This window comes from Nematostella vectensis, chromosome 1, assembly GCF_932526225.1.
Source record: "Nematostella vectensis chromosome 1, jaNemVect1.1, whole genome shotgun sequence".
NCBI lineage: Eukaryota > Metazoa > Cnidaria > Anthozoa > Actiniaria > Edwardsiidae > Nematostella > Nematostella vectensis.
This window is the reverse complement of record NC_064034.1, coordinates 10,822,321-10,835,892: the sequence shown is the minus strand read 5'-3', so window position 1 is coordinate 10,835,892 and position 13,572 is coordinate 10,822,321. Positions and strand designations below refer to the sequence as shown.

Below are 13,572 nucleotides of genomic sequence, written 5' to 3'. Positions count from 1 at the left end.
AGAATTTTCCTCAGCGGATTTTGAACAAGTGATAAAACCTAGTTAACATACTAAAAGTCCCCAAAAATCCCTTTGGTGGTACATCTTGAAATATGTGATTTTTCCATTTCGGAGCAAAAGGGTACCCGCGTTGTTAAAACGGAAAAAAATAAAATACACGTCTCAATCAGTACATTAAAAAGGCCATTTGTCAAATATGATTAAAGACAATGTTTGGATATCCAAGCAAAGCAAACTGCCCCTGTTTAATATTTATTTTTTTCCAATATTTCTGTATTCCAAAAACCACAGGGTACCCGCGCCGAAAACCCTGAAAAAATTGAAAATACAAGTCTGAATCAGAAAATTTCAAAGGTCATTGGCCAAAAATGATTAAAGACACAATTTTAGTATCGAAATAAAGCAACTAATCCATGTTTTATTTCTATTTTAAACATTTTCTCTCAAATGTATTTCTGCATTCTTCGCACTCGCGTCAGTGACTGAAATTTGTCTAGAAAACAAACTTATATGTGACATCAGCTCAATAGGTAGCCTATTCAATACATGTAATACAGCGGTAATCTGGAACACTTTTGTAATTTCTTGAGGTTTTCACCAGCCTAGAGAAAGCTACTTACATTTCTAATGCAAGTGAATGTCTAGCTCTAGCTCCATTAGTCCAGAATTGTGACAAGTTTGGCCTTTACCCTTTCCAAACGTCCCACTACAGGCTAGACCATTCTTCTTGCAGGTTCATCTTCTGGTGCTGCAATCCAATTAGCATTTGTTTCGAATTATATTTATCAGCGATCCTTGGGGATGGTCCAGTGCGGACAGACTTGCCTCCAACACATGGATCGCTGCTAGAAATGGTGCGGTGCAAATGCACAAATTGGATTGCATTTGCTTTCTTTAGGCTGGGTGTAAAACCTCGAAAAACACAAAAGTGTTACTGATTACTAGAATAGTCTTCAAAAGCTTTATTAGACAACAACGATGACCAATGGGGGGTCATACGTAAAAGGCACAGGGTCAATGCAGGACGTACCCCCAAACAAATAAATTAGAAAATAAAATGAAAATAAAAAATAAATGTGGTGGCAGTCACAGATCCGTGCGATGGACCATGTAGGGTCTGATAATGATTTTTAGGAAATATTTTTAAACGCGAGTAGGCCAGAGAACGTATTGAACTGAGTTAAGTTACATACTAGATTCTATGGTTTTACAATACGATTGGAATAAGATGCTTTTAAGTTACGTTTTAAAAAACGTAGTTGCTCTGCAAAGAGCCGGAGATAAAGTTAATGTTGGGTTCAAGTTACGAGAACGATTATGATTTACAAAAGTGACAAAAAATTGAACATTCAGGTCGGTCATTTCGAAGTTACACTAGTTAAAAAAAGATAAGGTCTTTCACCTCTCAGTCGTAGACCAAGGGTAGTAGATCGAGTTTTAGAAGTCGCTCTTTATAGCTCAAGTCTCCGATCTTGGATCTTAGAATTCAACGGGTGGCTCGCCTTTTAACTCTTTCTAGGAGGACATTTTAAGTCTTACGCTGCCGGGGGACCAAACTTCAGTGTGGCGACAGGTATAGAGTACACCTGACCCTGAATCTGTAATTAGGACACATGTCCTCTTGAGCAGACCAAGCATTCTGTTGGCCTTGGACACCACAAATAGAATGTGGGTGTATGTGAGATTGCTCGATATTGTGCCCCCGAGATCTCTTTCAATGTTGATGCGCTGAAGACTTATGGCGCCAAGCTGCATTCCCAGAAATAAGAGACAAAATGGCCGCCGCGCATGCGTAATAGTGCAAATACAATGTCAAAATGGCTGTCATTTACTATAAGGAAATGTGGGTAGACTTCACAATTTATCAAATTTTCTCGTTTCAGAGATTTTGGGCTCACGATGCAGGACTCGAAAAAAAACCCTTACCATTCGAGTGATACACTTTACGTTTAAACGACGCCGGAGAAAGCCGTATAATTGTTCCTTGGACATTGCACTTTTGTCCGCTTGAGAGCATTTAATCCTCCATACATTCTCTGTAATTTTATTGAAATCGGGCATAAAAGTATTCGTTTAAAAGGTAGAACTGGCCGCCGCATCACAGGTGCAGGACTCGAAATTGGTGAATCGACTATCCCTCAATCAAATTGGATAATAAATTAGGCAGTAGCGCCTTCCAATCTTGTTCCCGAAGAAATAACATTTGATGTAGCTATGCCTAGTTCAGGAACCATTATTGTTGTCTTTAAGATACAGACTGAATCAAGGAAAACGGTGCGCTCCGCAAGAACAACTTCTCTCCGTTCGTCCGTTCTCCATTTTGTTTTTAAACGGCCCCACGGCTTTCTGGGATTGACACAGGGGAACCATAAAGCCTTTCTAAAATACATTTTTTTTTTAATTTGCGCATATAATGTTTTCCAACCTCAGCAAGACTGCCGCACTTCCATTATCATTGGACGTATCAAAACAGAGATGCCCCTTGCACGTTTAAATACCGCTAATACTACTTTTATTTGGAATTTTAGTCAACCTGATTGAATACTTCTAGTGTAACAACAAAAAGGAAGCCCCTGTGCTGGACAGAATCTCGTTTTTATTTGTGATACCGCTGTTATTCCTCGCGGGCCTAGCAAAATGTGAGCCCAGAGAAACCGTTTGTCAAGACTTAATTAACACTTGGTAGCGTTAAACTTTATATTTTCTTCGTCGCTTGTTAGACTTGTCAGGTCATCCTGAAGAGCTTCACAGTCTTTTATCGAAGAGATTCTTCGGTATAGCTTTGTGTCGTCTGAGTATATAGCGATGTGCATTTGTCTGTGGCGTCTGCTAGATCGTTGATGTAGGTCCTAAATAGAAGGGGGCCTATAAGGCTTTCTTGAGGGACCCCGGAAGTCACTGGTAGGTGACGAGAGGCCATGCCTTCTATAACAACCCTAGCTACTGAGTTGCTGTCACACGAAGTTTGTTTTCTATACAAATTTCAGTACCTGACGAAAATACATTTCTGGAGAAAATATTTAAAATATAAATGAAACATTGACAAGTTGCTTTATTTCGATACTAGAATTTGTGTCTTTAGTAATTTTTGTCCAATGACCTTTGAAATTTTCTGATTCATGCTTGAATTTTCAAATGTGTTCAGTGTTTTCGACGCGGGTACCCTGTGGTTTTTGGATTACAGAAATATTGGAAAAAGATATAAAACATGGGCAATTTGCTTTGTTTCGATATCCAAACTGGGTATTTTATCAACTTTGACCAATGGTCTTTCAAATGTACTGATTTAGACGTGTATTTGATTATTTTTCCGTTTTACCGACGCGGGTACCCTGTGGTTTTGCTCCGAAATGGAAAAATCACAAATTTCAGGATGTTCCACCAAAGGGATTTTTGGGGACTTTTAGTATGTTAACTAGGTTGTATCACTTGTTCAAATTCCGTAGAGAGAAATTATATTGCAATTAATTCCACCTGAAACCACAGAGTGACTGGACCAGTAGGGGAAAGTGGGTTCTTGAGAATTTGTTGCCCTAAACGACTTTGACAAGAGAAATGCCCGAGAAAAAATATAGCCGACTATGTTTTTAAGTAACAACGCGTGACTAATTAATAGTGACTATTTGTTGCCGACAATTATGTTGAGTTGACCTTAATAAGTCCCACGATACACTCTGTTCCCGTTGTTTGTTCATACAAATGACCAACCAACCGGTACTACCGCGTGCGTACCTGGACGGAGTAGTTAGTGTAAGCCAGCAGACCCTCCACCCTGTAGCTATAGCCATCTCGTCGCTTGATCTGGCCGATGGGCAGGGTCGTGTTCCTTATTTTGTCTCCATTCTCCGCAAGTTGCACTCCCACGAGAAAGTTGTTCAGAATACCATTACTGATGGCGGGATCAAGCCACGTGACCGTGAACGCATGCGCAGTGATGTTACAAATCGAGACATTTCGCGGCGCTGATGGAGCTGCCAATTAAATATTATAAAAAAAGTATTTAGCATGGGCTCGTAACATCATCGTCATCATCATCATCATCATCAATTATCCACCATTACCATCGTCTAATGTCGGACAACCATGTACTAATTTGTCTTTGAACATATTTGAACAAACAATGATCTTTACTTCTAATCGACAATGTTTGACCAAAACTTTAGTTGCTGCTTTGTATTGACCGACGAAAATGGATCCTTTGCGCAACTCAGGGACGTAAAATGGCGGCGTAATTCAACCTATTATTTCAATACAATAATTGTTCCATGAATGAAAGTCCTTTTCGACTTACCATCTTCAAAAGTCCTGACAGGCCCGACCACCTCACTTCTGTCCCCAGGCCCCTTGGCCGTGGCAGCTTGTACTTGCATGCTGTAGTTAGTATATGGGTGAAGATAACGTATCACAGCATTGGTGTTGTCCCCAGAGGTTTCCATGACTTGTTCACTGTCGCTCGTGTTGGTGGGCCAATAATAGACCTTATACCAGGTGAGCTTGCCATTGGTTCGTTGAGGTACAGACCATGTGACGCGTATGCTAGTAGAAGACACCGCGCTTGCGTTAACGTTGCGAGGAGGCATGGGTACTGGAAAAAAGAAGACATTTTGATTAAGCAATACCATTGTCGTTATGCAATAGCTGACTGAAGAAGCTCGTAACATGTTTCAGAGAGCGTGGTCCTGGGAAAGTATACATCTGTACTATACCCATGCACTTTGATAGCTTATTAAATAAATACAGATAGCATTTAAAAGGAGGAGGAGCTTAAAAGCTGTAGATTCACCAAAGAAATCGCTAATCTAATGTCAGCTTCTTTTGGTTGACCACAAGACAAAGAAGATGTTTGCAAAGCACGCAGCATTGTGCTCGAGGAACGTTTCAGGTGTTATTAGAGAAGCTTCGAAGCAGATCAACACTCCTTTAAACGTCAAATCAATCTCAAGCCAACACAATCAAAGTCCAAATACAAAAACATCGATAGCAAACGTTTCCCGCTTGTTCACACGACCTGCAGACATTTCCCACGAGATCACACGACCTGAGACATTTCCCACGAGATCACACGACCTGCAGACATTTCCCGCGAGATCACACGACCTGGAGACATTTCCCGCGTGTTCACACGACCTGGAGACATTTCCAGCGAGATCACACGACCTTCAGACATTTCCCCGCGTAATTACATGACCTACCGTCTTCTTCCGTCACGCGTTTGGTCACCGCAGGCTCACTTGTTCCAATGCAGTTTGTCGCAGTCGCGTAGAACGTATACAACGTGGCCGGGAACAGATTTATGAACCTGTACTGATGGCGGTCGTCCGTGATGTTGACTGTTAGATTTCCTTCGATACTCGTGTAAAATACGGTGTAGAGCGTGACATTGAGGTTCCCACTGAAGACGTCATACCATTGAAATAAAGCCGACCTAGATGTCACGTTCGTGAGCTTTACTTCAGGACGATCCGGCCTTTCTGTTGGTCAAACAAATGTGGGTTGTTACCATTGCTATCAATTCCATGATCGTCGATGATCTAAGATAGGAGACAGGGGTGGATCTAAGGGAAAGGTTGTGTGGGTTGCACCACCACCCACAAATACCATCACCACTAGTACCACCAACCACTATTACCATCACCACTAGCACCACCACTACCACCATTACCATCAGCACTAGCGCCACCACTATCCACCATTACCGTCAGTACTAGTACCACCACTACAACAATTACCGTCAGCACTAGTACCACCACTATCCACCATTACCGTCAGCACTAGTACCACCACCAACAACCAATACCATCACCACTAGTACCGCCACTATCACCATTACCATCATCACTGGTACCACCACTATCCACCATTACCCTAACCAATGGTACCAGCACTGTCCACCATTACCATTATCACTAGTACCACCACTACCCACCACTACCATCATCACTGGTACCACCACTATTATCCACCATTACCGTCATCACTAGCACCAACACTATCCACCATTACCATCACAACTAGCACCACCACTTCCACCATTACCATCACCACTAGTACCACCACTATCCACCAATACCATCACCACTCGTACCACCACTATCCACCAATACCATCACCACTAGTACCACCACTATCCACCATTACCATCACCACTAGTACCACCACTATCCACCATTACCATCACCACTAGTACCACCACTGTCCACCAATACCATCACCACTAGTACCACCACTACCCACCATCATCACTAGTACCACCACTATCCACTATTACCATCACCACTAGTACCACCACTATCCACCATTACCATCACCACTATCCACCTGTACCGTCAGCACTAGTACCAGCACTATCCACCATTACCATCACCACTAGTACCACCACTATACACCATTACCATCATCACTAGCACCACCACTATTCACCATTACCATCATCACTGGTACCAGCACTATCACCATTACCGTCAGCACTAGTACCACCACTATCCACCATTACCATCACCACTAGCACCACCACTATCCACCGGTACCGTCAGCACTCGTACCACCACTATCCACCATTACCATCACAACTAGCACCACCACTATCCACCTGTACCGTCAGCACTAGTACCACCACTATCCACCATTACCATCACCACCAGTAGGACCACTATCCACCTGTACCGTCAGCACTAGTACCAGCACTATCCACCATTACCATCACCACTAGTATCACCACTATCCACCATTACCATCCCCACTAGTACCACCCCTATCCACCATTACCATCACAATTAGTAGGACCACTAAAAAAGTTCACTTACCTAAAACAGTAACTGACGTGCTGCGTTCGTCTTTGCTTTGCTTGATGTAGGCAACACACTGATACCCGCCCGTATCACTTCGTTTTGCTTTCCAGATCTTTAGATACGCAAATTTTACTGCATTTTCTCGGGGCGTGATCGAAAGCTCCTTCCTATCAGGCCGTGTGACCAGCTTACGACCATCCTTAGTCCAATTCACCGAGAGATCAGGAAAGCCGCGTACGACACAGACTAAAGTTATGTTGTCACCAAGTCTGGGACTAACAGGCGCCGTAATGTTTTGCACATTTGGAGTAACTGAAAGAAAAACAGTTAACGACGAAATATTTCTCAAGTTCAAAAATTTCAACAAATACGACAAAAAAACCGTAGACTATAGCGGGTCTGTTTCCTTGAAACATAAGATTCATACGCACCGTGCACAGTAACTTGGCCGGAGCTTTTATTAACTCCATGATTTTTAAACACGCAACTATAATTTCCCCGATCTCCAAATCGAGTGTTGTTTAGCCGCAGAGTGGACTCAAGCCGTACACCTGACACGTTGTTTGTAATGCTGTATCGACTACCATCTGTCTGGGTTATTCTCTTGTGATAGTGGTACCACGTGACATTGGGTAACGGGATCCCTTCCGCGGCGCAGGTCAAGTTAAGAGGTTGTCCTTCCATGAATATCACTTTTTCTGGAAGGGGCACCACAATCCCGACACTAACTGTGTAGATAAAAGGAGGATTTGGTACACGTCACGTGAGACAGATGGACAAATGGAAGGACAGACGGGCATACATACAGACAGAAAGACAGACGTGTAAACAGGAAATTCAGCGAGTTGTTACCGTGGACTATAAGGTTTGTCTCAGTAGTATCGTTCCCCTCGGTGTTGTAAGCTATGCATCTATATACTCCATTGCTTACAGGAGAAACCTTTTTCAAAATCAGAAGTCGGTTGTCGTCTTCGAGTTGCACGTTTTTCCGTGGTGAAATCGGAACTCCATTATATGTCCACTTGTACTTAGGTGTGGGATCTCCAGAGGCTTGGCAGCTCAACTGGACATTAGATCCTCTCTCGGCTACTAGCGTCTTGTTGAGAAGTTTCGTTATTTTTGGCAAAGCTATGGTAAGTAAAAAAATAAATAGCTAATTTAAAGCTGTTAAAGAAAATAGAATGGCTGAGTATTAAAGCTCCCACCCCTTTCCTGGATAAAATGGTAATATGGTGTAGTCTATAAATGGGATAGGGGATCGACAGAATCAATAACAGGGCCGTAGCAGGGAATGAGGCATTGGGGGCACGTGCCCCCCTAATATTTTAAAAATTTATGAGGAAATCAACTGTAGGGGCGTGGCTGTTCACCCAATATTTGCTTAATGTTTATTTAACTTTCCCAGCCTCTACCAAATAGCCTGCTACAGCTCTTAATAATCGAGATTTTTTCCAGTAAACACGGGTTTGCTGACACAACTGCGCCATCCCATGAATGTAATATTCTATCGGTTGATGATAAAGGCATGTGTAATAAACATGGTATAACATTGAGAGCCCTAAAACTGCCCATCTATCTCACCGTGTACAGTTAGCATCGCTGTGAAGCTGGTCCGTCCCGCTCGACTATCGGCGGTACAAGTATAGTTCCCCTCATATGACGCGTTATTCTGCACGTTGACGATCGACAGTTTATTCCCATCTATGTCGTAATTGGGTAAATTTCCTCCGCTGAAAGACCACGTGAGTTGGGGTGTAGGGATCCCGGATGCTGAGCAAGTAAATACGACAGTTCGATTGACAAGCACAGTCTGACTTTTGGGGAGGAGCTCGAGTTCGGGTTTGACTGAAAGGAAAAAAAGTAGTGCTCAAAGTTTTACGAAGCACACGCTTTAATTCATGTTTATAAAAATGCAATAATTGAATACAAATGGATTGTTACTATTTTAACTGTGGCTATTTAAGTGTGACTTGTCTTGAGTCAATATTCCTACCAGTTTTAGAGCTTCAATCTGAATGTCCTTAAAAAAAAAACTAGCCAATTTAGCAATCGGTATAGACACTTACATAGGACTTCCACAGTCCGTGACACACTTCGGGTGACACCCAACACAATATTGGTGCTGTTACAAGTATAGTTTCCAGCCTCCTCGTAAGTAATCCCGGCTATTCGAAGATACAGGTAGCTCGTCACATTCTCCATTGGACCAGCTACGGATGTCACTTGAACGACGTTACTCTTATCAGCAGGCTTAAGCGCTTCTATCTCAGGAATCTTGTTGCCTTTGACCCACCAGAATAGTGAGGGGACTGGATTACCGTTGCCATGGCAGCCAATTGTGACATTAGTTTCATTCCTTGAATACACGCGTGTCTTGTTATCGACAAATACGGAAGCTGGGACTAAATTGGATACAAAAAAGATGAGTAACCTCAACGAAGCTAAAATGACTAAAAAAAGCAGAAGAACCAGGGTGCCTTTTTCTCTAAATCGTCTCTAATTGAGACTGGCGCGCACTAGAATACTAGTGTCCACATATAACAGGGTTTGCATAACCCACTCAAGCGCCTCCTCATATTAGACTCAGCTCTGTTCCTGTTTATGCGAGCGTTTTCAGACTCGCGGATTATCGAGATAAAGTGACGTGAAAATTTCCTGCTACGTGCTTTTTACTTGTCCTGTCAATGCCTTAGATATGTATGCGTGCTAGCGTACCCTGTATGTCGACTTGTTTTGATACTGGAGCGTGTATGTCGACTTGTTTTGGAATTGGGAGTCCTATGAGCTTTGTGTGATAATTAATTAAGCGAACCTTGCATATCGATTTGTTTTTTCAAGAGCGAGGTGTTCTGTATCTGTATGAGTGCAAGGGTATCCTGTATGTCGACTAAGATGACTCGTTTTGACACTGGGGCGTCTCATGTGTGTTGTATACCCTGTATGTCGACTTTCTTTGACAACGGAATGGCCTATGAGTGTCCTATGAATGTTGCATGAGTGTTTTAACACTTAAAAGTAGTACTCTGTATAATCGACTTGTTTTAACACCGAGGTTTTGTATGAGTGTATAGTTGTTTTGTCAATGTGTTGTTGTCCCTATAAGGTCACGCATGTGTGTTAACATACCCTGTATATCGACTTGTTTTGCCAACGAAGTGTTCCCAGCTCTGTTGCTGGCGATGCACGTGTAATTCCCACTGTCGCGATATTCCGTTTGAAAAATGACAAGGGTCTTGTTGTCATTGGTCAGTTTAAAACGGCTAGACCCAGCTCCCTCTCTTACCCAATACACGCGAGGTGCTGGGTCGCCAAGCGCAACGCATGTCAGATTGAGGGTACCCCTGACTTGTAACGTGGTGTCCCCTAAAACGTTGGCGATCTTTGGTGGATCTAAAAAGACATTTATGTTGTTTATTTATTACTGGATCCTACAGTGATTACATTGCGTTAACAGATGTTTACATTTCATACCCTCTCCCCGCGCTAGAGTAAAGCTCATATAAGAGAAAATCTAAGAAAATCTGTAGAAAACCAGCGGTTGCACATGGCTGGATATATTCTATGCTGTACGCCCCTGTTTTAATACCATGAAGAAAAAACATTCTGGACCACACTCTGCATGCATGAGGAGGTTATCGAATGCGCTCATATATAAAAACCTTACGGTTGATAATCAGGATTCACATCGAAAATAAGGATAAAAAAAGGAGAAGCGAACGATAATTAAACGCCATTTAAAAAAAAGACAGTCTTTAGTTTTGCCTTTTTACGAATTAACACTGGAGAAATATATATTATAAAATAAGGATGCTACCTAATGTTAAATTTTAGGTGGACATAAAAGCGTCTTCAATCGAGGGTACAAAACGCACAACAGTACAAAATACAAACACAAACGTACTAATCATAGATAAAGAACGTCATTGACTTATTCTTATGAAAGAATAAATATCAATAACACGCACTCACCATAAACAGTAAGCGAAGCAGAACTCGATGCATTCCCGGCACGACTTGAAGCTTCGCATTCGTAACTTCCTTCGTATCGATCCGTATTCTGCACATTAAATACCACGAGGGTGTTGTTGATGGTAGAATGCGCCAAGTTGAGAGGCCCCCCGTTATATTTCCACTTGATGTCAGGCTTGGGGATGCCTTCTACACGGCAGGTAAAGGTGAAGTTCTTCCCTACGACGGTGTCTCCGCTTATTGGTTCCACGGCGCACTCAGGCTTAACTAGTGAAAAATAGGTACAATTTGAGTGATCCTTGTGCGATGTTGCAGCTAATTTGGTGATTACCATCAACATGAACACAATCATCTCATCAGAATTATTGGGTTATCACCAATATTATTACGAGGAAATAAAAATAGTTCTTAACATTCTCCCGCCGATTTAACTGACAGACTCTAGTTGACCGCAAGTGTGACATCTTTTAAGCGTTTCGTAGTGAGATTGCCATTTCTTTGGCATTAGTGGCTCCTCTAAGTGTCGCGTTTAAGCGTTGCATTTTCATGTTCGGTTTTTGTCTATTATGCATCTGATTGCTGTTGCAACAATGATCACAATCACCAGCCCTCCACAAAAAAACCATCATAAAAATCATTTAATTTCATCATCATCATTATCGATCCCCGTCATGACCACCAAATACTTACACCGCAACCATCATCATTATCATCATTATCACCATAATAATCATCGTCGTCATCCACTCTCGTCATCATCATTATCAACAACATGGTTACTCACATATTACTTCAATTGTGCTTGAAACAGATCCGATCCCTATCCCATTTTCGGCTACGCACGTGTAGTTCCCAGCCTCTTTATACGTAATACCGGCCGTACGTAGATACAGGATTCCCGTCACGTTCTGTAACACTGACGTCGTTCTGTTGTCCTGTATCTGGACTACTCTAAAATTATCGTTCACTGACAAGCTCTGCACGAACGGAATAGAAGCCCCGCCCACTTTGGACCATGTCACGCGAGGTGGAGGCTTGCCGTTGCCATGGCAGTGGAGGGTTCTGTTAACGTCACCACGAGAAAATATCGCAACGGTTTCCGCGACATACACTTTAGGAGGAACTGAAACGTACAGAGTATTTAATACATAAATGAAAATACATGAATCTTAATATTTTTGGCAAAAGTTTCAATCAAACGATATTTACCTGTGACTGTTATCAGAATGGACTTGGAGTCATTCCCAGCTCTATTCGTCGCGAAACACGCGTAACGGCCTTCATAGGCAACTCGGGATGCCTGTGTTATTAGCGTCCGATTATTCCCGGACAGAGTGGCTGTTGTGATTATTTGCCCGTCTTTCTTCCAATAGACTGCTGGAATGGGGTCACCTCTGACCACACACGTCAAGTTTATCGTTTGCTCGAGGATGACGGTCGAATCCCCGCGTAAGGAGAGAACGGAAGGAGGAACTTGGAGATCGAACAAAAACAAACATCAATAACATGAAGAGACAAGAGACAGAAAAATGGACATTACAGGGGTTCGTAGTGTGGCAAATTACTTTTGGAATGCAAACGCAAGTGACAATTTTAACCACTATAATCCGCTTGGGCTGTTTCATTTTCGCCATGTCCAACAAAGTCATGCTATAGCTTACGGTTCATCATTAGTATTGCTTTCTTGTTTTAGGCTTTCTAGGCACTTTTGTTCCATTAGCCCGAGGTAGTCACCCGAGGTTCCGGATTAGCGCTAACCATCTTTAAATGGAACATCTATGATTTTTTAGTTTGCTACTTACTTAGCACGGCAAATAAACCAATATCATCTGGAGTCATTTCGATAGAAGTCTACTATAATGATTACTTTCGTGTTATAATTTTTAATTTTTCCACTATCGAAAATAACCGAGATGTATACACGCACTTATATAGTTATGTTGCTTAATTTACTTATTTATTAAATCTTGAATATTATTGAGAATTTTATCCCGGCAAACAAATGATGAACTATAACGGAAATGAAATATACCTATGTCGTAATAAGAGGTGGATTACGGACTTCACGTAGGTCAAAGCGCCGTGTACACACTAATAGCACAAGGGTACACCAGGGCTGACTATTCTTCCTTAATTTGACGATCACAAAATAACAATGAAATAACCATCATAACCTTAGACTCACCATCTACTATGAGAGAAGCGTTTGCCTGCGCCATGCCTGCCTCACTGCTCGCCAAACACGTGTACAGTCCTTCATACGACACGTTATTATACACAGCAGCGACATTCAGACTGCCATTAGACAGCTGGTGGGAGCCCTGTGGTAGAGCATCGCCGCCATTGTATAACCACGTAATTCGAGGCTGCGGTCTCCCGGATGCAGCGCAGCCAAACGTCACATGATTTCCCTGTTTGATTGTTTGGCTTCTTGGATGACGGGTAAACTCTGGTTCGACTGTAACGAAGAAAAAAAACACAAAGTTATTTTTGTTTAGGTTTCTCTTTTTTAGATTTAGGCCTTATCACAATTAATTAGTAAATTTATGCGATTCGTTATCTACATTTACGAACATCGAAAATATAAAGATAAGAATGCAAAAACCTCACTGGCTAGCAAATAAGATGGCGCGCCTTAAATGGCGTCTTCCAATGTTTTAGGTTAGGGAATGGAACCTACATACAGCCGACACCCTCGAGACTAAAAATGTTTCCATTTTGTGTTCTCTTTGAACAGTTAGACTGAAGAATTTGAAATTACTATAGGGAGTCCGTAATATGAGGGTTTCACTGTACTAATGACTATGCCTTTGAT

At 42.1% G+C, this 13,572-nt stretch overlaps 1 protein-coding gene across 2 annotated transcripts in view; it reads right to left on the bottom strand.

Annotated features, from left to right (window-relative positions):
• LOC5505231 overlaps positions 1-13,572 on the bottom strand; it is a 78,329-nt gene that overhangs the window by 20,001 nt on the left and 44,756 nt on the right. Inside the window, exons 47-59 of one of the 2 annotated variants that reach the window (XM_048728010.1) lie at positions 12,943-13,215; positions 11,967-12,230; positions 11,542-11,880; positions 10,758-11,024; positions 9,915-10,178; positions 8,855-9,190; positions 8,370-8,633; positions 7,641-7,916; positions 7,220-7,516; positions 6,804-7,100; positions 5,193-5,471; positions 4,292-4,585; positions 3,733-3,971 (exon numbers count right to left, since the gene is read on the bottom strand). In XM_048728010.1, coding sequence (XP_048583967.1) covers positions 3,733-3,971; positions 4,292-4,585; positions 5,193-5,471; positions 6,804-7,100; positions 7,220-7,516; positions 7,641-7,916; positions 8,370-8,633; positions 8,855-9,190; positions 9,915-10,178; positions 10,758-11,024; positions 11,542-11,880; positions 11,967-12,230; positions 12,943-13,215 — 3,689 coding nt within the window. The remainder of the gene's footprint in view (positions 1-3,732; positions 3,972-4,291; positions 4,586-5,192; positions 5,472-6,803; positions 7,101-7,219; positions 7,517-7,640; positions 7,917-8,369; positions 8,634-8,854; positions 9,191-9,914; positions 10,179-10,757; positions 11,025-11,541; positions 11,881-11,966; positions 12,231-12,942; positions 13,216-13,572) is intronic. The other variant, XM_048728013.1, reaches the window with a different exon arrangement.